Source organism: Hyperolius riggenbachi, chromosome 2, assembly GCF_040937935.1.
Source record: "Hyperolius riggenbachi isolate aHypRig1 chromosome 2, aHypRig1.pri, whole genome shotgun sequence".
Classification (NCBI taxonomy): domain Eukaryota; kingdom Metazoa; phylum Chordata; class Amphibia; order Anura; family Hyperoliidae; genus Hyperolius; species Hyperolius riggenbachi.
Window position 1 is genome coordinate 562,903,696 of NC_090647.1, and position 24,185 is coordinate 562,927,880.

At 47.6% G+C, this 24,185-nt stretch overlaps 1 protein-coding gene across 3 annotated transcripts in view; it reads left to right on the forward strand.

Annotated features, from left to right (window-relative positions):
- Window positions 1–24,185, forward strand: part of LOC137547388 (myelin-oligodendrocyte glycoprotein-like) — a 152,321-nt gene that overhangs the window by 97,822 nt on the left and 30,314 nt on the right. For all 3 annotated transcript variants that reach the window (XM_068270939.1, XM_068270938.1, XM_068270937.1), the window contains exon 2: window positions 10,040–10,363. In XM_068270939.1, coding sequence (XP_068127040.1) covers window positions 10,040–10,363 — 324 coding nt within the window. The remainder of the gene's footprint in view (window positions 1–10,039; window positions 10,364–24,185) is intronic.

Sequence of the window (24,185 nt, forward strand, 5' to 3'; positions counted from 1 at the left end):
AGGTATTCCGTTAGGTGTATGGCGAGTTCATAGAAGATTTTATTTTTTGTCACAAGTTAGTGAAAAATGACACTTTGTGAAAAAAAACAATAAAAATCAATTTCCGCTAACTTTTGACAAAAAATAAAATCTTCTATGAACTCGTCATACACCTAACAGAATACATTGGGGTGTATTTTTTCTAAAATGGGGTCACTTGTGGGGTTCCTATACCGCCCTGGCATTTTACGGGCCCAAAGTAGTCTGGAAACCAAATGTCTCAAGATTACTGTTCAGGGGTATAAGCATCTGCAAATTTTGATGACAGGTGGTGTATGAGGGGGCGAATTTTGTGGAACCGGTCATAAGCAGGGTGGCCTTTTAGATGACAGGTTGTATTGGGCCTGATCTGATGGATAGGAGTGCTAGGGGGGTGACAGGAGGTGATTGATGGGTGTCTCAGGGGGTGGTTAGAGGGGAAAATAGATGCAATCAATGCACTGGGGAGGTGATCGGAAGGGGGTCTGAGGGGGATCTGAGGGTTTGGCCGAGTGATCAGGAGCCCACACGGGGCAAATTAGGGCCTGATCTGATGGGTAGGTGTGCTAGGGGGTGACAGGAGGTGATTGATGGGTGTCTCAAGGTGAGATTAGAGGGGGGAATAGATGCAAGCAATGCACTGGCGAGGTGATCAGGGCTGGGGTCTGAGGGCGTTCTGAGGGTGTGGGCGGGTAATTGAGTGCCCTAGGGGCAGATAGGGGTCTAATCTGATGGATAGCAGTGACATGGGGTGATTGATGGGTAATTAGTGGGTGTTTAGAGGAGAGAACAGATGTAAACAATGCACTTGGGAGGTGATCTGACGTCGGATCTGCGGGCGATCTATTGGTGTGGGTGGGTGATCAGATTGCCCACAAGGGGCAGGTTAGGGGCTGATTGATGGGTGGCAGTGCCAGGGGGTGATTGATGGGTGGCAGTGCCAGGCTGTGATTGATGGGTGGCAGTGACAGGGGGTGATTGATGGGTGATTGACAGGTGATCAGTGGGTTATTACAGGGAAGAACAGATGTAACTAATGCACTGGCGAATTGATAAGGGGGGGGGGGTCTGAGGGCAATCTGAGCGTGTAGACGGGTGATTGGGTGCCCGCAAGGGGCAGATTAGGGTCTGATCTGATGGGTAAAAGTGACAGGTGGTGATAGGGGGTGATTGATGGGTAATTAGTGGGTGTTTAGGGTAGAGAACAGATGTAAACACTGCACTTGGGAGGTGATCTGACGTCGGATCTGCGGGCGATCTATTGGTGTGGGTGGGTGATCAGATTGCCCGCAAGGGGCAGGTTAGGGGCTGATTGATGGGTGGCAGTGCCAGGGGGTGATTGATGGGTGGCAGTGCCAGGGGGTGATTGATGGGTGGCAGTGACAGGGGGTGATTGATGGGTGATTGACAGGTGATCAGTGGGTTATTACAGGGAAGAACAGATGTAACTAATGCACTGGCGAATTGATAAGGAGGGGTCTGAGGGCAATCTGAGCGTGTAGGCGGGTGATTGGGTGCCCGCAAGGGGCAGATTAGGGTCTGATCTGATGGGTAACAGTGACAGGTGGTGACAGGGGGTGATTGATGGGTAATTAGTGGGTGTTTAGGGTAGAGAACAGATGTAAACACTGCACTTGGGAGGTGATCTGACGTCGGATCTGCGGGCGATCTATTGGTGTGGGTGGGTGATCAGATTGCCCGCAAGGGGCAGGTTAGGGGGTGATTGATGGGTGGCAGTGCCAGGGGGTGATTGATGGGTGGCAGTGACAGGGGGTGATTGATGGGTGATTGACAGGTGATCAGTGGGTTATTACAGGGAAGAACAGATGTAACTAATGCACTGGCGAATTGATAAGGTGGGGTCTGAGGGCAATCTGAGAATGTAGGCGGGTGATTGGGTGCCCGCAAGGGGCAGATTAGGGTCTGATCTGATGGGTAACAGTGACAGGTGGTGATAGGGGGTGATTGATGGGCGATTGATGGGTAATTAGTGGGTGTTTAGGGTAGAGAACACATGTAAACACTGCACTTGGGAGGTGATCTGACGACGGATCTGCGGGCGATCTATTGGTGTGGGTGGGTGATCAGATTGCCCGCAAGGGGCAGGTTAGGGGCTGATTGATGGGTGGCAGTGACAGGGGGTGATTGATGGGTGATTAATGGGTGATTGACAGGTGATTGACAGGGGATCAGAGGGATAGAGGTATACAGTACACAGGGAGGGGGGGGTCTGAGGGGGGGGGTCTGGGGAGAATCTGAGCGGTGGGGGGGTGATCAGGAGTCCCCAGGGGGCAGTTTAGGGTTAAAAAAAATAGCGTTGACAGATAGTGACAGGGAGTGATTGATGGGTGATTAGGGGGGTGATTGGGTGTAAACAGGGGTCTGGGGGGTGGGCAGGGGGGGGTCTGAGGGGGGCTGTGGGCGATCAGGGGGCAGGGGGGGGGGAGATCAGTGTGCTTGGGTGCAGACTAGGGTGGCTTCAGCCTGCCCTGGCGGTCCCTCGGACACTGGGACCACCAGGGCAGGAGGCAGCCTGTATAATACACTTTGTAAACATTACAATGTGTATTATACACTTTGTATGCGGCGATCGTCGGGTTAACATCCCGCCGGCGCTTCCGTATGGCCGGCGGGATGTTGCGGCGGGTGAGCGGAGACAGGCGCCAGCGGAGGATCGCGTCACGGATGACGCGATCGCTCCGCCCATGCCCCTACAAGGACCGCCGCCTCTGTGGGTGAGCTGGTCCTTGCGGGCTCCACTTCCCGGCCGCCCCTGTGCGTTAGGCGGTCGGGAAGTGGTTAAAGACATGGCTCAATGCTGTAAGGAAATGATGTTGGTACAACTACTAAATACACTGATATTCAGCACCACCATGTGGAAGAACACATTATTGCAGTTGAAACTGCGTACGTACGAAAAGGGCGTCGGGAAAAAAGGGCGCGTGGTATAAACGATAAATGGAAAATATCGTTTATAGAAATATTGTGTAGAATTTCGTTTATAAATAGTGTTTTAAGAATTTATAAATCACTAAATAATGTTTATGAGATCAGCAATTCTTAAAACGTTAATCTTCCCTATTTGTGAAGTGAAACTTATATTTACGTTTATTAAAAACCCTCCCTGTACCTATCCCTAACCCCTAGACCCCCTGTTGGTGCCTAAACCTAAGACCCCCCTGTTGGTGCCTAAACCTAAGACCCCCCAGTTGGTGCCTAAACCTAAGACCCCCCAGTTGGTGCCTAAACCTAAGACCCCCCAGTTGGTGCCTAAACCTAAGACCCCCCTGTTGGTGCCTAAACCTAAGACCCCCCAGTTGGTGCCTAAACCTAAGACCCCCCTGTTGGTGCCTAAACCTAAGACCCCCCTGTTGGTGCCTAAACCTAAGACCCCCCTGTTGGTGCCTAAACCTAAGACCCCCCTGTTGGTGCCTAAACCTAAGACCCCCCAGTTGGTGCCTAAACCTAAGACCCCCCTGTTGGTGCCTAAACCTAAAACCCCCTATGGATAATAATGTTTTACACACATTAATAAATAAAAAATGTAAAGAAAAAAATGTAAATTATTTTTTGGGTGGATAATAATGTTTTAGAAATGTTTTAGAAATAGTGATTTAGTATCTTCATAAACGTTATTCGTCACGGGCTCATTTTGTAAACTTAAATCATCACAAACATAGTTATAAATCCTTAAAAATCTCCGGGCGCCGTTATAAATCCTTAAAAATCTCCGGCGCCGTTTTTTCCCTGTTCAGCGCCCATTAAACGATATTTATAATGGAAGTGAATGGGGCGCCCTTTTTGTCCACTTGTCTCATGCGCCCAAATCTACTGCTTCCGTTGAAACTACCTTGCATTGCCTTGTCAACTCTCTCCACCTATATAATTCTATGGGTCTGTTCACTTGTCTGTGTTGTAATGGATCTTGCTCAGGGTTGCTCGTAAACTAAGTTGCGATCACAATCCTGCCCTCCCAACAGGAGCCTAGGATTTCCCTGTAAAAAAAGGAGGAAATAGTGGAATACTGCCTCTTAAGAACCACCACGTGATTCACTTCAATAGTTTGTGCAGATAAAGGCCTCCACCCAGGACTACAGGAAAGCAAGGGGGATCTTTATGCCCCCTCTGTGAGTCTCACTCACCAGATTGTTTCTTGAGTTTTCTGCATACAAGCCCTCCTTCCTGGGCAACAAGAGCAGCAGTAATCACCTTCAAACACAAAGCGGAACTCGCATAGTGTAAAAAAACTTTAAGATTTATTGCTAAAATGCTTAAAAGATCTGCGTACCAGATTGAAGATCATACAAGCGCTTTCTATGTGTGCCAGCACCGCCGCGGTCGGATCTCCGCTGCATGCCACAGTCCCCGCTCTGATCAATTCCCCCTTTCGTCCTGCGTGACTCCTAGCTCCGCCCTACGCGTTTCGTCATTCGACTCATCAGGGGCCCCTGATTGGATTGGAATTTGTTGGAGAGTGTGTGTATTCGGTTGAAGTTTGCGGATCCCCAATACAAAACTGGTGACATTGGTGCTAATTTTATATTATCTTTATTGCTGTGGAGCGCTGTCCTTTTCTCCTCTCCTGGGAGTGACTTTTGGGTTTTTGCTCGTAAACTACACCAGTGCGAATCTACGCATCGTAGTTCGTAGGCGAAGTTTAAGAACTACACGTACGCATTTCCGCGTAGTCGTAGTCCTGCTATGCGAAGCTTCGCGTAGTTGACGTATGTATTGCGAAGTCAACTACGCGTGCGGTAACTGCATTTATATGGGTCATTGCGCATACGCAGAAATTTTATTGCCCTTTATACGCATACAATTCCGCATTGGATTTTGGAATGTATACTTATATTAGTTTGTGTATGCGCATAGTTAGCAGATTATTGCGTGGATCCATAGCGTGGAGCGAGAAGGCTACGCCCACCCCTACCGCCTCTTTAGGAAGAGTTAGCTCGATAAATAGAGTCAGTCCTGGCAGCGGCGTTTCTATGGCGCCCAGGCTGACTGCAGGACACATAAGGTAATTTCTGTCTTTTTTACTTTAATGGCTGATAATCTCGTGACTCTGAATGGAGATGCCACTATGCCACCTGGCTGTACTATGCACACTTCTCCCCGGCTGAAGCTGCACTATTATCCTCATGTAGTTTCATTGCCTCATCCTATTTGTTGGTCCTTTCCCCTCCCCTCTCATCCCTCAAGAATACACCTTTCCATTGTCCCAAAACTAAATACCCCCCTCTCACCCTTTCTCATCAAATTGTTAACTATCTATATCCCTAGGTCTACCGCACAGGTATGAGGCACCTCAGTCAAGCATATAACTGGAATTTTTATTATTTTTATTAATATTAATATTTTTAGTATTATGACCTTTGATTAGATGTTAATTAGCAGGATTTTTTTTCTCCCCCCCCCCCTTTTAATTGCACAGTAATAAGTGTGTATACGAGTTCATATACTAACATTCACAATCAGCTAGTGTATCTACTTACTATATCCCCTTCTAATGTTAATCGGTGTTAATCGGTGTGACGACTGGTAGGGGCAGCACACGTAACTTTAACTGTCAATAGGAATACCCTAACGCCATCATAGCCACCATAGTTTTTGAGCCTCTTCTGCTACATATGCTATAACAGTTGATTATCTATGCTGTTGAAAAGGACTACCCATGCTATGTATTTTATGCTTTTGGCTATTGAAGCTATATGTACTTACCCATGCTATGTACCCATGCTATGTATTTTATGCTCCTGGATATTGAAGGTATATTTATTTCTTTTCAATGTGGGTCCTGAGCGCCTTTCTAAACTGTTTTTATGTTTTTACTTTAAGCACGTATATTTGACCTGATGAAGCGGCTGCGACCGTGAAACGCGTTGTCGATGTGCACAAATAAATTCTGAACTTCTTTTTATACGGTTTGATTACTACTAATAAGGTAGGCTATTTCTACAATTACAGAGTTGTGATATCAGTATCCACATACACGCATACAACCCAGGGACCATACTAAAAGTCCACCCGGTCCAACACAGGCGCCTCCAACTACCACTAAGCTTATGCTAAATCCTTCCTGAGGATCCACAGATACCAGGAACCCCGTTATATATCTGAACTTTTTCTGGAGCGACGACCGAACCGGATGGTAAAAGGCCGAGTGAGGGCGGTACTCCCCCACATGCCTAGACGAGTGGTTGCCTCCAGCAACCCACACTTGTGAGTATTACTCTTACTCTACTACTTACCTGATGTTATTCCAACGTTAATACACCAGATTGGGCTCCCGATCTCCCTGTATTTTTGTCTTTTCAAGTCTGGATAATGTATAGCGCACTGTTTGAATTCACCCTATGGCCCCTTTTACACTTAAAGAGAAACTCCGACCAAGAATTGAACTTTATCCCAATCAGTAGTTGATACACCCTTTTACGTGAGAAATCTATTCCTTTAAAACAAACAGACCATCAGGAGGCGCTTTATGACTGATTTTGTGGTGAAACCCCTCCCACAAGAAAAGTACGTACTCTTGGCAGTTTCCTGTCTGTCAACCTTGCTGCATTGTGGGAAATAGCTGTTTACAGCTGTCTCCAACTGCCAAAAAACCATGGAACAGCTACATCACCTGCCAACAGTAAAAATGTTCACTGGAGTTCCTCTTTAATCAGTTGGTCTCAGTTAAAACTGAAAGAAAACTGATTTTCAAAGTGCCCATGTTTTCCTACGGCACCTTTCACACTTAACGGGTTTTAACTGAAATCTTTTTCACAATGCACTGCTATGGAAAAACGCGTACCAATGCGCACTAACGCACACTGACGCACACTAACGCATACCAACTCATTAAGTGTAAATGGGCCCTGAAGGTCTGCACACACTTGATGCAGATCAGTACTCTGTGATCGCTCTGAAAATGCTACATGCAGCAATTTCATAACTCCCAACTGTCCCTCTATCGGAGGGACAGTCCCTCTTTGAGAGCCCTGTCCCTCTGTCCCTCTTTCATCCTCATTTGTCCCTCTTTCAGGACTTTGTCCCTCTTTCTATGTAAATATATATATTTCTCTACTAAAAATGTGTTTGATTGACTCTAAACTTTATTCCCATCCTTTAAATTGATATATTACTTAATGTTAACATGTTAAAATAAAGGAAAATGAACCAGGATAGAAAGGATGAATGTGGTTTGAATTATAAAACAACATATTTTTCTTATGAAATCGTTATCGTATGCGTGACTACGGGTGTGACGGGGGCGTGATTAGGGGTGTGGCAGGGGTGTGGCTTAATTGTTCCTCTTTCTCATCTCAAAAAGTTGGGAGGTGTGCAATTTGCACTCTGCAATCGGAACCACAGTCATAAAGTTCCACAGCTGCACCTGCATTCTTGCTATACCAGCCTGCATGGATGACTAGGGGTTAAAGAGGTTTGGGGAGGGGGACCTTTTTTTTTTTAATTGTTTGTTTTTTAGTGCAAATAGTAGGTAAATTTGCTAGGGATCCTTATACAGCACTAATTCTGTGTACAGCTTATCATTATACAGCTTATCCTCAAACATAAACTGCGACCATGTCCACTATTTATTTATGGCTTCTCACAGAGTATGCTACTGACACTAACATTGCCCCATTAAAAAAAATGGTTTAGCATCCAGATATTTTGGGACTGTTGAGAAGGTGCTCAGCAGAATGTCTTAAGGTACTAATTTGGGGGGGGTAGGCAAGTTTGAACAGGTGAGTTTTGAGGGCTCGTTTTAAAGGAAGTAAAGGTGGGGGTGAGACTGATGGCTTGTGGGACAGAGTTCTAGAGAGTGGGGGCAACCATTGAGAAGTCCTGCATTCGCGCATGGGAGTGAGAAGTGCGCAGAGCCGACAGACGCAGGTCATTGGAGGAGAGGAGGGTGCAGGCCGGTATGTGCCTGTGGATGAGGTCAGAGATGTGGGAGGAATTGATCAGTCTGGCTGCTGCATTCATGACAGATTGGGGGGGGGGGGGGGTATGGTCTTAGAGGGAGGCCTGGTAAAAGGGAGTTGCAACTGACAGTTGGGGGAGAGAGATTTCCCCTCTGATGGTGATAGTAGCAAAAAAGTTTTCTGTACCGTGTTACCCAAACAAATTATATAGGTAGAAAAAGCAAAAGTTTTGTAAAAAAAATAATACCTTTTAATTACCACCCTCTGGTGGTGGTAATTTTGATGATCAAGTGGTTTGATGTCAGGGGCTGAGAGGGTGTAGATTGGAGGGTAGGGTTAGTTAGGGTGTTGAAGGTAGATTTCCATACCTCCCAGATAGGTGCCATGACAGAAACGGCCAGATGGAGGTTGTTAGTGGAGGTGGTTAAGTGGATTGTCAGATGAGAGTCGGTCAGGTTTGCCTTCTACCTCCATCCGCACTTTGTCTAGCTTCTCACACTGTTGTTGTTGTTTTTTCACCCTCGTTTTTTTTCTTTTCCTCTTGGTGCTTTTGTTTTCAGTATTAGTTACAGTAGTTAATTTTATTCTTTCCTAGATTCCGTTATTGAGGTAAGTTCTTATTGATCCAGGTGGTGGGCTCTCTTTGCCCTTAGTTGTCAGTCTCTCAGGATGGGGACCCCTGTGGTTTCTGGGCCCCCCTGCAGATGCATCTCTTGCAGTGTCTATTGTTATGCCCCTGTGTATGAACATTACTAAAATCTCCTGCACTCTGCTATGGTTCACACTTTTTGAACTATTGTTGAGGAAAGATTGATTGAGGAGAAGTGTTATCTTGGTCTTTGTGTAGTTGGTTGCACTGATTTTGTTTTGTGTTTTAATATATTTTATTAACAAGCTTTTATAAAATAACGATACCGCCTAGCAATGGATCGCTCTACTGGCCATGCACATCACCTCCCAACACACACACACACGCACGCACGCACGCACACGCACACACTCGCCGAAACACACACACACACCAGCCGGCCTTAGGTTTCTCAAAGGCCTAAGCAAAACTAGACCTTGGCGTTACCATCCACCAGCTGCACACTTTCTTTCAGCAATACAGCTGCCACAGATTGCAAAGCCACTTCCCAGAACAATGTGTTCTCGGTAATTGCAGGTGTATGGTATACAGATATGCCCTAGTTACTAATATTAGGTAGCCAGATGCGTCACCCAAATAATATAAGGTAGTCAGAGGTGCCCCTAATAGTAACAGGTGGCCAGATGTGCCCCACTTTTATTTGGTAGCCAAAAGAACCCCTTAGTTTTAGGTGCCGGGGATACCCCCAGTAGTAAGTAGCTAGAGGCACCCCCAAGTATTATGCAGCCAGAGAAACGTCCCATTTTCAGTAGCAAGAGGGCCCCCCAGTAAAGGTAGCTAGAAGTGTCCCTGAGTATAGGTACCCAGAGGTAGCACCTCAGTATGAGCTGCCAGAGATAGCTCCTTTGTATTAGGCACCCAAAGAGCCCCCAAGTATAAGTTGTCAAAGGCCTCCTCCACCCATACTTAATATCAGGTACCCCCCCCCCCCCCCCCCCCGTATAAGTAGCAGATGTGCCCACCCAACTTTTATAAGTATCCAGTTAGGCAGTATAGGAAACAGATAAGCCCACCCCTGTATATGTAGCTAGATACAGCCCCAGTATTAGGTAGCTGATCCAATATAGGTAGCACATGTATAGCCCCCTTTCCAGCATATGTAGCAGATGTGCGCGAGTATTAAGTAGTTCCCCCTCCTTCCATTATAGGTAGCCAGATGTTCTTCATTATTAAGTAGCTCCCCATCCCCCCTTCCAGTACAGGTAACAGGTGTGCCGTCGGTATAGGTAGCCAGATGTGCCTTTCGCATGCAGAATTGTGTGCTGAGCATAACAGAGAGGTTTCTCACCTCACATACCAACAAGCTCTTGATCAGCCATGCATCCAGCATCCTCTCAAAGCTCAGTTGCCTCTCTCATCATGTGACCTGCCAGTATGTGCCATCAGGTCACATGAACAGTGACACACCACCAGTGAGTGCTGCTGTGTAATTATTTCTCTCTTTTTCTCCATACAGATTTCCTCACTGTGTCCTGTCATCGCCATAGCACTGCAGAGCTCCCATGTCAGCTTAATTTCACACTACAAGAAGCAAGGCTGATTGTAGTTTGGGTGATGGAGAAAGACGGAGAGGAATTGGTGGTACACAGGTTCAGTAATGGTCAGGATGACTTCTCTCAGCAGGCTCAGTGGTACTCAGGGCGCACAGCAATGCCTTGGACATCACATGGAACCCTGACACTGAGCAATGTGGACGCTGATGACCAGGGGATTTATGAATGCCGATATGATGACCATGATAAACATTATGGATCCAATATTGTGAAATTATCCTTAACTGGTAAGCACTTTTAAGGTAGAATTGAAAATAAAAATACTAATGTACTAAAATAAAATACTAAAATACTAATAGATGTGATTGGGTATGTGCAGGCTGGAGAGTGTGAAAGAAAAGAATGGGCAGGCAGCAGGGATTTTACTGCAGATGAGTGGTTAAAAACCATTGGCAGTAGTTGAAGGGGGGGCAGGGCTAGGGCAAGGTTCTCCAGCGCTAGAGGGTGATATTCCCCCCCAATATATATATATTGTGCCCATTTTAGTTAGCCCCCTCCCACATTTATATAGCTGGATGTGCCCCCAGTATTATGCAGCCCCCCCTCCCTGCTATAGCCAGTTGTCCCTACAGTAGAGTGACCAGATGGGGTCGGCTAAAAAGGAGGACAGAGACCGTTAGAAAGGAGAATAAATACTGTATGACCAAATAACTCCAACTCCATCAGAGAAGGATCATTCACCAGGCAACCTAGGCATGTGCCAGGGGTCTAAAGGGTGTCAAGAGGCCCAGCTGCTTCCTTCTTTGACCTCTCTCCACTTCAGCTTACCAAAGGCACCACAAAGGGATGGCAAATCTAACCAACCTGCCTAGGGTCCCATTACATCTTAAGCCATCTCTGGTACCAATGCTATACGCTTCTTTTCGTCCTGCCTCAAAACATGGACATTTTATCGTGTGACAATCAGAAAACTTGCAACTTCTCTGCTTTAGACATTTCTGTTTCTTTTTCATTTGACATTTTACATAAAGTATTGATTAGTTGTGCTGTCGGATGGAACTAGAATATAAACAGTGTTGCCACGCACCCACTTCTTACGGTTATAGATATTGATAACCTGGTAACGGAAGCCGAAGTCTGCTCAATCTCAGTATATCTCATATGTATCTCATATCTCATATGTATATCACATATGTCATAAGTAAAATGCAGTCATCTCTGTTTCTGATCCTGTGAAAGGAGGACATTTTAATGAACTTTTGGAGTGCCTGGAGGACAGAGGAAACCATGCTAAAAAAGAGGACATGTCCCCCTTTTGAAGGATGTCTGGTCACTTTACCCTACAGTATAAGTAGCCCCCCTCCCTGTCTCAGATAGCCAGATGAGCCCCAAATTGAGCCTATCCAAGTGATGTGGCCCCAGTATAAGATAGCCCCCTCCCCTCCATTTAGATAGCCAGATGTACCTGCAGTCTTAGGCAGCCCCCTCGCCAAGTTAGGTAGCCAAATTAGCCCCCCTCCTTAGTTTGGCTAGCCAGATGAGCTCCCAGTATTAGATTGCCCCGTCCCCAAGTTAGATAGCTAGATGTACCCACAGCATTAGGAATCTCCCTTCCCCAAGTTAGAGGAAGGTTCAGGTGGTCACATGCTTGCAGCATTTTTTCTCTGTCTCCGTCTAGTGCCACACATAATGAGAGATGCCAATGCCACTTGAGTGAGACAAGAAGAGATTCTGAAAGCCCAACACATGGCTGTAGATCCCGTAGCAGAGAAGAGACAAGCACTTGGAGGGAGGTGCAGCTCTCAGGCTTAGGGTAAAACTGATCATTCCATGGGGGGCAGGGGTGTATTTCATTAGAGAATAGCAACATAGTAAAATTAAAAATGGGGTATCTCGGTCAGTTTTGAGAATAGTAATAATGAGTACAGTATACATTTTGGATACAGTAGTAACTGTATATGGAAGGTGGTGGTAATCATTAATTAAAGCATTAGTGATTAGTGTCAAGGTAGCCACTTATGATACAATTTGCGGAACAATCTTTTACAAACTATTCTTCTAACAAATGATCGGAAATTATCATTTGGGACCACTGGACAAAAATATCCTGACCAATCCAATCAGATTAATGAAGCCAATACGATTGTCGGATTAATTTCATTTATCTGATCGGATAGGTTGGGAGAGTTTTGTCTATTAGCGTTCCCAAATGATTGTTCATACAAAGAATTGTTCGTAAAAGATCATTCAGAAAATTGCATCAAAAAAAAAAAAAAAAAAAAAAAAAATTGTATCGTTAGTGCCACCTTTACATGAAAGTGTTAGTGTTCAGATAGTGCTTTTCTCCTGTCTGACTCAGGCAGGGATCACACTTGTCTTTGGCTGGATGGTCAGTGGCTGGATGGTGTAATGGTTAAGGGCTCTGCCTCTGACACAGGAGACCAGGGTTCGAATCTCAGCCTGTTCAGTAAGCCAGCACCTATTCAGTAGGAGACCTTAGGCAAGTCTCCCTAACACTGCTACTGCCTATAGAGCGTGCCCTAGTGGCTGCAGCTCTGGCGCTTTCAGTCCGCCAGGGGAAAAGCGCGATATAAATGTTCTGTGTCTATTTGTCTTTCAGTTTTCTGCGTGTGTTTTTTTTTTCTGCACACTACAGGCTTGATTCACTACGACAAATAGCATGCCTTATCAGCGTTAACACATCTTTTCAGAGTTAATATGCCTTATCAGCAGTGGCGGCGCTACACTGGGGCTTACCCAGGCTTCAGCCCCAGCTGGCGACTCATTAGCCCCCATTAAAGCCCCCCCCCCGCCACAAGTTCCCAGAACTTCCGAGTCCGACCCGACCTGCACAGAAGGAGCCGAGCCTGGCTGGGAGGAGGACTTGGGCGGGCGCTGACTGACTGTATCACCACCCACCAGCGATCAGTCACCGCCCCGGCCCGGGTGCAGGCTCAGCCACGCAGGGCGGCCCGCCCCGCCCCGCAAGGGTACAATCTGGTAGCTATAGTATAGATGTGTGTCACGTGACGACGTCCGGCATCATGACACATGCAAAGCGCGCACGCTCTCCTTTTCCGCCCAGCTAGTTGCCACCGACGGGAGACAGAACAGACTCGGCAGCATCACTGACTTCTAGTTAGCAGCACTCAGTCTCACGCACACCCAGTGGCAGTGAATGACCCAGGCACCCACGGACAGCGCACAGGACTGAAGGCTGGACTCTGGAGCCGAGCCAGTCAGTCAGCTAGACAGCCAGCAGGACTCAGGAGTCGGAACTCCTCCGACAAGGTGGGTGTGGTGGGTCGGGGTGTGCTGTCCTGTTTACTTCAGCCAGCCAACTGCCAAATTGTTATTTTGCAACTGTGCACCAGGCAGCCACCCAGGCCTGACTCTGAGCACCCACCTGGGGGGCCCCAGCCCACCCACCACCAGCCAGGCTTGAGCTGCGCTGCGGCCCCCAGCCCACCACCACCAGCCAGGCCTGAGCTGCACTGCGGCCCCCAGCCCACGCACCACCAGCCAGGCCTGAGCTGCGCTGCGGCCCCCAGCCCACCACCACCAGCCAGGCCTGAGCTGTGCTGCGGCCCCCAGCCCACCCACCACCGGCCAGGCCTTAGCTGCCCTGGGGGCCCCCAACCCACCACCCAGGCCTGCGCTGCCTTGGGGCCCCCAGCCCAACAATACCAGCCAGGCCTGAGCTGCTCTCCGGCCCCCAGCAAACCCATTACCAGCCAGGCCTTAGCTGCCATGGGACCCCCAGCCTACCACCACCACCAAGGCCTGAGGCCTTCAGCCCACCACCAGCTAGGCCTGAGCTGCCCTGGGCTGGGGTCCCCAGCCCACCACCTACCAGGCCTGAGCTGCCCTGGGGGTCCTCAGCCCACCACCACCCAGGCCTGAGCTGCCCTGGGGCCCCCAGCCCACCACCACCACCACCCAGGCCTGAGGCCTCCAGCCCACCACCAGCCAGGCTTGAGGTTCCCTGGGGCCCCCAGTCCACCATCACTAGCCTGACTACATATACTGGGGACATCTATACACCTGGGGACACTGGCTGTCTGTCATTATGTGCATTAACTGGTGAAATGCTGTCTCTCATTACATGCATTTACTGGGGAAATGCTGTCTGTCATTATGTGCATTTACTGGGGAAACGCTGTCTGTCATTACGTGCATTTACTGGGGTGAAAAGCTGTCTCTTATGTGCATTTACTGGGGTGAAAAGCTGTCTCTTATGTGCATTTACTGGGGTGAAAAGCTGTCTCTTATGTGCATTTACTGGGGTGAAAAGCTGTCTCTTATGCGCATTTACTGGGGTGAAAAGCTGTCTCTTATGTGCATTTACTGGGGTGAAAAGCTGTCTCTTATGCGCATTTACTGGGGTGAAAAGCTGTCTCTTATGTGCATTTACTGGGGTGAAAAGCTGTCTCTTATGTGCATTTACTGGGGTGAAAAGCTGTCTCTTATGTGCATTTACTGGGGTGAAAAGCTGTCTCTTATGTGCATTTACTGGGGTGAAAAGCTGTCTCTTTTGTGCATTTACGGGGGTGAAAAGCTGTCTCTTATGTGCATTTACGGGGGTGAAAAGCTGTCTCTTATGTGCATTTACAGGGGTGAAACGCTGTCTCTTATGTGCATTTACGGGTGAAACGCTGTCTGTCATGTGCATTTACTGGTGAAACGCTGTCTGTCATTATGTGCATTTACTTCATATTTTTTTTTATGTAACTACATTAGCTGGTACAACTACATTACAGTTAGCCCCGCCCACATGATGTCATGACCATACTCCCTTTTCTCACCACTTCGCGCGCTGCAAATACCCCCTGTAAGCCCCACCTGCCAGCCTTTGTGCCCCCTTTGAGCCCCCCAAAAAATCTGAAGCTGGAGCCGCCACTGCTTATCAGAGTTTACACGCCTTATCGGAGTAGCATAGCAAGTGCTACAAACGTATGCCTGCTAATTGCCAATGACGAGAGCTCCACTCATCCTGCCCTGAGCCCCTGCGGGCCCAATCACTTTAAAGGACATTATCCCCGCACTTTTATGGGCCAATAGGTGCCTGTCAGGTTTACAGATGTGTTAACTCTGATAAGGTGTGTTAACTCTGATAAGTCATGCTATTTGTCTTAGTGAATCAAGCCCTATGTGTGTTCATATGCAGAAAAAGTGTGTTTTTTTTCACAGTAGTTGATGTAATTGATAGAGAAAACTGACAAAATGTGCAGAATTGTCCTGCAGGACGTCAGGTTTTTATCTGCACATGAAATCTGCATTCAGGTGTGAACTAGCCCATTGATTAACACGAGTTATCAGTTGAAATCAGTTTTTCTGTGCAGAGAACATGCATGAAAACAGAAAAGTGTGACGCCTGTCTCAGTGCTTGAGAGCTGCACCCACTGAAGGCACACTCAGTAGGCCACCCTGGAGCACTTCAACTCTTCACTTTTATACCACAGAAGGGAAAAATGTGTGAAACTTTATAAAAATGTATCAAAAAGCAGAAGTGTAACATGGAAGAACATGTCATGAGTTCACAAATATCAATGAAGGACATAATCCAAGGCTTGGTTCACTCTAACTTTTGCCAGTGGATCCGGACCTACCGTTCCATTGTCAGTTCCGCTGAACGGACAAAAAAATGCAGCAGGACCCAATTTTCTCGACCGTTTCCCTCAGCAGAATGTAAACAAAAGGTTTTGCAGCACAATATGAATTTATGGAAAACGGACATTTTACAGCACACTGGCTGTAAAAACGGACAGTTTTCCAGGATCTAGATATCTGGATCCGTACGGCTGGCTCCCCAAAAAAACGCAGGTGTGAACCAGGCCTAAGTGAAGAAATGTTCCTCTTTCCTGAATAATTTTTCTCCCTGTAAAAATAAAGGTCCTTTCTAATCTGCATCTGTGATGATAAATATTCCTCTGGATATTGCTTCATAGGTGAGCCTTGGGTTAAAAAACAGAAATTTACCTATGAAGAGGGAAGCTTCTGTATCCTCCTGTGGCTTTCTGTGCCTTCTTACCTCTGTCACCACTTGCTGGGGCCCTCCAGAAGATCTAGGCAGCACTCCTCTTCATGCACGATCAAGGCCGTGCTTGGTCAGCTATGCACAGTAGCATGGAGCCACTTGTGTACCAGCGGCTCCAGCTTACTGCACAGGCATGCAGGCTGGAAGGCAGCATGATCAGAAATCTGACAAGCTCTTGTCAGATTTCTTTTGGGGGTCCCCAAGCAACAACAGAATCCAAAGGATGCTACAGGATCCAGAGGCTTCCTACTACTAAGGTAAGTATCTGTTTTTTGACTCACATGCACTTTAACCACTTCACAACTGAGGGGTTTTACCCCTTCAGCATCCAAACAATTTTCACCTTTCAGCTCCTTCCATTCATTTGCCAATAACTTTATCTCTACTTCTCAGAATGAAATGTGTTAAATGTGGTTTTTTTTTATCACTAATTAGGCTTACTTTGGGTGGTAAATTATGCCAAGAATTATTTTATTCTAAATGTTTTTTAATGGAAAAATAAGAAAAAAATTGGAAAAAATCCTTATTTTTCAGTTTTCGGCCATTATAATTTTTAAATAATGCATGATACCATAATTAAAATCCATGTAATTTATGTGCCCATTTGTACCGGTTATAACACCATTTAAATGATGTCCCTATCACAATGTCTGGCGCCAATATTTTATTAGGAAATAAAGATGCATTTTTTTTCAGTTTTGCATTCATCATTAATAAAAAGCCCATAATTTATAAAGTAACAGTATTATACCATCTTGACATACATATTAAAAAAGTTCAGTCCCTAAGAAAACTATTTATGCATTTTTATAATTGTAAATTTATTTCATTGTATTTTTTTTACAAAAAAAATAAATGTTGGTAACTATTGGGGAGTGTGGGAGGTAAGGGGTTAATTTAAAATGTAAAAACAGGTCTTTGCATTTAAAAAAAATACTTTTAGTTGTAGTTTTACCATTTGGCCACAAGATGGCCTCAGTCTTTTTTTTTTTATACGTCCTGTAAGCAAAATATGTATGCTTACAGGAAGTGTACTGAAGATGGGAAACTTTTATTTATTAGAATGATCGTGCAGCTTCTCATAAAAGGCGCCGATAATTGCTACGGGGACTTAGATCAATGATTAGGAATTGCTTTCCCATTCATTGATCTCCTGGCGGGCAGATGGCAACATGAACGAGCGCACAAATAAGCGGGAGCGCTTACAGCAGTGGTAGCAGCGGGAGTACGGATATTTACTCCCCTGGGCGGTTAGATGAAGTCTGCAGGGGAGTAGATATACTGTACTGGAGCTGTGAAGTGGTTAAAGTGTACCTGTAGGGGAAAAAAAGTGCCCTAAGGCTACTTGCACACCAAGTCGTTGCGTTAGGTGCTACGTTAAGGTCGCATAACGTGCACCTAACGCAAGGCCTGGTGCTCCTCGATGTGGACGTCAGAGTGAGCCGCGTTGTGCAGCTCACTCTGGCGTCCGTGATGCGTACTCTTGGACGCATGCGGCATCACGTGGTCCCGCCGGCCAATCGCCGCAGAGCGGCCGCTCCAGGAAGTAAACACTGCATGTCACAATGTGCAGTGAATATTAATTAGCCATGTGCCTGGCCGCTCTCCGCTCCTCCCCAACATTACTGAGCATGTGCAAACAGTCTAACGCGGCTTAAGCCGCTGTAACGCCGTAGCATGCTGCACTCTCCTAAGAACGTGGAGCGTTACATGTAATGCAACATGGGCTGTGTGAACAGCCCACTTGTGTTACATTGCTGTGCGTTGGGGGAGCATTACAGGCTGCACTAACGTGCGCCTGTAACGTCCCTGTGTGGAAGCAGCCTAAATGGTTATATACCTCAGTAGAGAGAAGCCTTTGGATAATCCCTGTTCCTCTCACTTCCACCGTCGCTGCGACCCCTCATACCTCTTTGTCAAATGTTTGTAGAAGAGTGCATGCAACCATGCTCCCATTTGTGAATTCACTTAGAGGATCCAGAAGATTCCCTCTATTGAGGTAAGCTGACGCGTAGCTATGGGGGTGGGAGGGGGGTGGGGGGTGACAGAGGAAACAAATGTCCCTGGGCACTGGGACTAAAGGGCGCTGAGCCATCCTTGCTATCTCCTGAGGAGCATCAGTTTTAAAGGACAACTGTAGCAAGAGGGATACAGAGGCTTCCATATTTATTTCCTTTTAAACAATACCAGTTGCCTGATAGCTCTGCTGATCTATTTGGCTGCAGTTGTGTCTGAATCACACCAGTAACAAGCATGCGGCTAATCTTCTCAGTTCTGACAATAATGTCAGAAACCCCTGACCTGCTGCATGCTTGTTCAGGGTCTAGGGCTAAAAGTATTAGAGGCAGAGGATCAGCAGGACAGCCAGGCAACTGGTATTGCTTAAAAGGAAATAAATATGGCAGCCTCCACATACCTCTCGCTACAGTTGTCCTTTAACTACTTAAGGACCTTGAAGATTGAAATCTACGCCCTGTTTTGATGGCTACCTGGCTGCCAGGGCGTAGATTTCAATAAGCCGCCACTGCATGCATCCGCTGTTTTCATCTGTCTCTGACGGCAGAGCCCTGTGAGCCTGTCAGGAGACAATTTCATTGGCTCCTGGCCCTGTCTTTCAATGTAAGCAGCTCCCATTTGGCTTACACTGAAAGACAGGGTGAGGAGCCAATGAAAGCTGCTCCTGACAGGCTCACAGGAACTCTACCATTATAGAGACGGCAGAGTGGGTAGCCCAGGTTCCAGGGCCGGATTTAGGCCAAGGCCACCTAGGCCATGGCCTAGGGCACCACAGGAGTAAGGGCACCAAAGCAGCAGGCTAAACTGGTGCAGCATTTGCAAGCTTGCAAATGCTGCAATGCAGGGAGATCAGGTGAGCGCTTAACCGCGGTACTCTGCTGCTAGCTGCCTGTGCAGCAGCCTGTGAGGAAATGCGGAAAAGCCGCCGCGTGTGCCAAGAGCTAGGCGGCTGACTCCGTGTCCTACGCGGCGGTTTGCACGCGTCTGGTTGTGTGGTGGAACGCGGAAAAGCCACCGCATGTCCTGACAGCAAAGCAGCTGTTTGCATGCAGCAGCATGTGCTTGGTGTGGCTGGGTCTGTTAGTGCACCTAGGCAGATGGAGAGCTATGCGCGCGCGGGCCTGAATTCAGGACCTTTATACCAGCAGGGGAAGTGTCAGCTGATCAGGAAGATCAGCTGATTCCTGCAGGACTCATGATTGGCTGAATGGTTCGGGCGGGGCAGCAGAGTCCAGCAACTATATATTCTGCTGCTTATTCAGTTGCTCTTTGTCTGGCGTTGCGATCACATACGTGGGAGCACCCAGATCCGTAGTCAGATCCGCAAGTGTGCCGGGACCAGCTGGAGCTGTAATCCTACACTTAGCTAGTTTCTGTTGATAGCTTAAAGTACTAGTTTGATTCTGATTATCTGTTATGACCTTTTGCCTGCCTGACTATCCTTCTGAACTCTGATCTTGTACCTCGATATTTCTGATACTCTGTTTCCGAACCCCGGCTCGTCCTTAGACTCTGCTTCTGCCTACTGATCTTGTACCTCGATATTTCTGATACCCTGTTGCCGAACCCTGCCTGTACCTGACTCTGCCTTTGCCTCTTGATATTGTACTTTATCTGTCCGTGTGTACGACCTGGCTTGTCCGACCTCGAGAACCGACCTCACTGTTGGAGGCGGTTCCTCGTTCTATCAGTGACACTTCCTCCAGAGTGTTACTTTTAGACAATCCTTCCTACTCGCAGCCTGACTCCTCCCGTCTTGGAGAGTCCAGGTCTTCGGAAGGAATCCGTGCAGTATACCTTACTGCGCTGAGGCTTAGTCCTCAAAGTGTTACTGTTACACCAAACACTACATTCTACTCAGGTGAACAGAGGTTAGCTGGTATATCGGATTATCGGTGATACTGCAGATCACTTATAATCTGGTATACATCTGTATTCCCAGTGATACTGCAGATCACCGGTAATCAGATCCTCTCTGTGCTTCACCGATCGTTACAGAACGCCAGACCAAAAAAAAAAAACAGATGGACGCACGCGCTGACCCTCTGACTGTGCTTGCCACTTCAGTGGATAGCATCCATCAAGCACTGGGCCAGCACAAAGCCTTAATTGATGCCCTATCAGGCTCTGTGCGAATCCTTCAGACGTCAGTTGATTCGGTGCGATCCCCTTCTAGTGATGCCATACGTATGCCCGTACCTGATAAATTTTCCGGCCACAAGTCTGACTTTCGGAATTTTAAGAGTAGAGTGTTATCATATTTTGAGCTGAGAACCCGATCCTCGGGAACTGAGACCCAACGGGTCATATTTATTAAGACCTTACTAACTGGTGACTCCCAGACCTGGGCGTACAATTTGCCGGCCAGGGACTTAGCCCTTACCTCGGTAGAAGAATTCTTTAAAGCCATGGCAGTGATTTACGACGACCCTGACCTTGCTGCGACCTCTGAGCGGAAGCTTAAGCTTTTGCGGCAAGGCAGCGGTCCAGTCGAAGATTACGCGGCCAAATTTCGTAGGTGGTCAGTTACGGCCAGGTTTGACACCTATGCCCTGTTAGATTACTTCCTGTCTGGGTTGTCGGATGAGGTCTCCGACCTAATGTTAAGCCAACCCGAGCCCAAGACAGTCGATGAGGCCATCTCGTCGGCCATTCGAATCGACCGTAGGCTACGCCATCAGAGACAAACTAAGGGCAGTCATCGTGTCAGGGTGACTTCCTACGCAGCACCTCCTGCTGCACCCCTAGTAACTCCATCTCCTGCTGTCTCATCGTCTCCGGTCTTGCCGCCACCTGAACCGATGCAGATCGGTCGATCTAAGTTGACCCAAGTGGAGAGAAGACGGAGAATGTCTGAGCAATTATGTCTATACTGTGGTGAAGGGGGGCATAGGGTACGAGACTGTCCCATTAAACCGGATAAAAATAAGCCGGGAAATGCTACCGCCTAGGAGTTGTAAGGGGTGACACCCTGGGCGCCCAACTCACACCCCTAAAAGAAAGACGTTTGCTCCTTCCTTGTACGATTACGTGGGGGGACAAATCTGAAGCCACAGAGGCCTTTCTTGATTCAGGCTCCGCGGCTAACTTTATGAGTTCAGAGTTCGCAGAAAAGTTGGGCATTCCGCTCACCCCAGTAAGACCACCTATCCAGGTTACTGCTGTGGACGATTCCCCGCTGCAAAGGGACCGTCCGCTGTCTCAGACACCAGAGGTGGAAGTCACTATTGGGGTTCTGCATAACGAAAGTCTAAGTTTCTTTGTATTACACATGACCACCTCCACAATTGTTTTGGGTATGCCCTGGCTGCAGCTCCATTCGCCACAGATTAATTGGGCTGCTGGACAATTAACTAGTTGGTCAGACTTCTGTTCCCAACAGTGTCTAGGGAAGGTGACTTTAGGTCAGACCAAGTTTCATGTGGAGGGTGTTCCCGAGCAATACTCCGAGTTCTCAGATGTATTCTGTCCCAAGGCTGCTGACAAGTTACCTCCTCATCGCCCATTCGATTGCCCCATCGATCTCCGTGCCGGTTGTATGCCCCCTAGGGGTCACCTGTATAATTTGTCTGGACCAGAGAAAATAGCGATGCAGGAGTACATTCGTGACAATTTAGCCAAAGGGTTCATTCGCCCCTCCCGGTCGCCTGCAGGGGCCGGTTTCTTTTTTGTTAAGAAGAAAGACGGAGGGCTTCGACCTTGCATCGACTACCGTGGCCTGAATAAAATCACGGTGAAGAATCGTTATCCGTTACCATTGATAGATGATTTATTTACGCAGGTCACGAATGCCAAGATCTTTTCAAAATTAGATCTGAGGGGTGCATACAACCTGATCCGCATTAGAAAGGGCGATGAATGGAAGACGGCCTTCAACACTCCCGACGGGCATTACGAGTACTTAGTGATGCCCTCCGGGTTGTGCAATGCGCCAGCCGTCTTCCAAGAATTAATCAACGAGGTATTCAGGGAGGTGTTGGGTAGATTTGTGCTAGTGTACCTTGACGATATACTGATCTATTCCAACAACCTCTCCGAGCACAGGGTCCACGTTAAATTCCTGTTGGACAAATTGAGGCAAAATATGCTGTATGCCAAGGTGGAGAAATGTATTTTCGAGGTGACCACTGTCACATTTTTAGGGTATGTGATTTCCACCTCGGGCTTGTCAATGGATCCTGCCAAGGTCAGAGCTGTCCTGGAATGGCCACAGCCAGTGGGGTTGAAGCCCCTGCAGAGATTTTTAGGTTTTGCGAACTACTATAGGAGGTTCATAAAGGGGTACTCCACGATAATTGCCCCTCTCACCAGTCTCACAAAAAAGGGGGCAGATACCACCCACTGGTCTCCTGAGGCTGTGGCAGCCTTTTCGCACTTGAAAAAACTGTTTTGCTCAGCGCCTATTTTAAGACATGTAGACACGTCCTTTCCTTTTATTGTGGAGGTTGACGCTTCGGAGGTTGGGGTAGGGGCGGTGCTGTCTCAGCGGTCAGGGTTACAAGGCAGATTGCATCCATGCGCTTATTTTTCCCATAGGTTTTCTCCGGCAGAGAAAAACTACGACATAAGCAACCGGGAACTTCTGGCCATTAAATTGGCATTTGAAGAATGGCGCCACTGGTTGGAGGGGGCAGAGCACACGATCACAGTTTATACTGATCACAAAAATTTGGAATACATCGAGGGGGCTAAGAGACTAAGTCCCCGACAGGCCCGTTGGTCTTTATTTTTTACGAGATTCAGATTTATTATCACGTACACTCCAGGCAGCAAAAACATCAAGGCAGATACCCTGTCCAGATGTTTCGAATTAGAGACAGCACAGCCCCCCGCTCCTGAGTCCATCATCCCGCAAAGGCTGGTATTAGCAGCCACAGAGACCTGGGAGGATTGGACAAAGGCTTTGGGTCCCTTTCAGCAGGATGTCCCTGAGGGAAAACCAGAGGGGGTTTTGTTTATCCCACTGCCTTTTCGTCTACAGGTCTTACAAATGTAAGAATGCTGGTCACCCTGGTGCTGCCAGAACGCAGGATCTGATAGCCAGGTGTGCTTGGTGGCCTTCTATGGCAACAGACTGCAAGGAGTATGTCAGGGAGTGTGCGGTATGTGCCAAGAGTAAACCCGGCAGGCACCTGTCGGTACCTTGCAGCCTTTGCCCGCCCCGAGTGAACCATGGACCCACTTGTCCATGGATTTTGTGGGTGAACTCCCCAGGTCTGAAGGCATGTCGGTCATTTGGGTGGTAGTCGACCGCTTCAGCAAAATGGCCCATTTCGTGCCCTTGAAAGGACTCCCCTCGGCCCAGGAATTGGCCGACCTATTTATTGTCCACATTTTCCGGCTGCACGGCATTCCGGAAAACATTGTGTCCGATCGGGGAGTCCAATTCATCTCTAAATTCTGGAGGGCATTTTGCCACCAAATGGGCATGAAGCTGTCTTTCTCGTCAGGCTACCACCCACAGACCAATGGGCAGACCGAAGGAGTTAATCAGTCTTTAGAACAGTTCTTAAGATGTTACGTTGCGGAGACACAGAATGATTGGGTAAAGTTTCTGGCTTTTGCAGAATTCGCACAGAATAATTTGAAGAGTTCTTCTTCTGGTTTTTCTCTGTTCCAGATGACAGGGAGGTCGCCCAAGTTCTCCCCGCTGCCAGTTGCCTCTTCTCCATTTCCCGCACTGGAGGATTGGCAGAAGTCACTCAGGGGCAATTGGGGAATTGTTAGAGAGAATTTGCAGAAAGCGTTCCAAAGTCAAAAGGGTCAAGCGGACAAGAGATGTTCCATGGAATGAAAGTTTCAGCCATGGGATTTAGTCTGGGTGTCCACACGTCACTTGACCCTGAAGCAGCCATCTGCCAAACTGGGCCCCAGGTTTGTGGGTCCATTTTCTGTGACCAAGAAGATCAACAACGTCACTTATGCCATTGATCTTCCTGCCAGCATGCGGGGCGTAAGGTCGTTTCACGTGTCCCTACTCAAACCTGCGGTTCATGTGGGTCCTACTCCTCCTCCTCCTGTGATGGTGGAGGACCAACCCGAGTATGAGGTAGAAA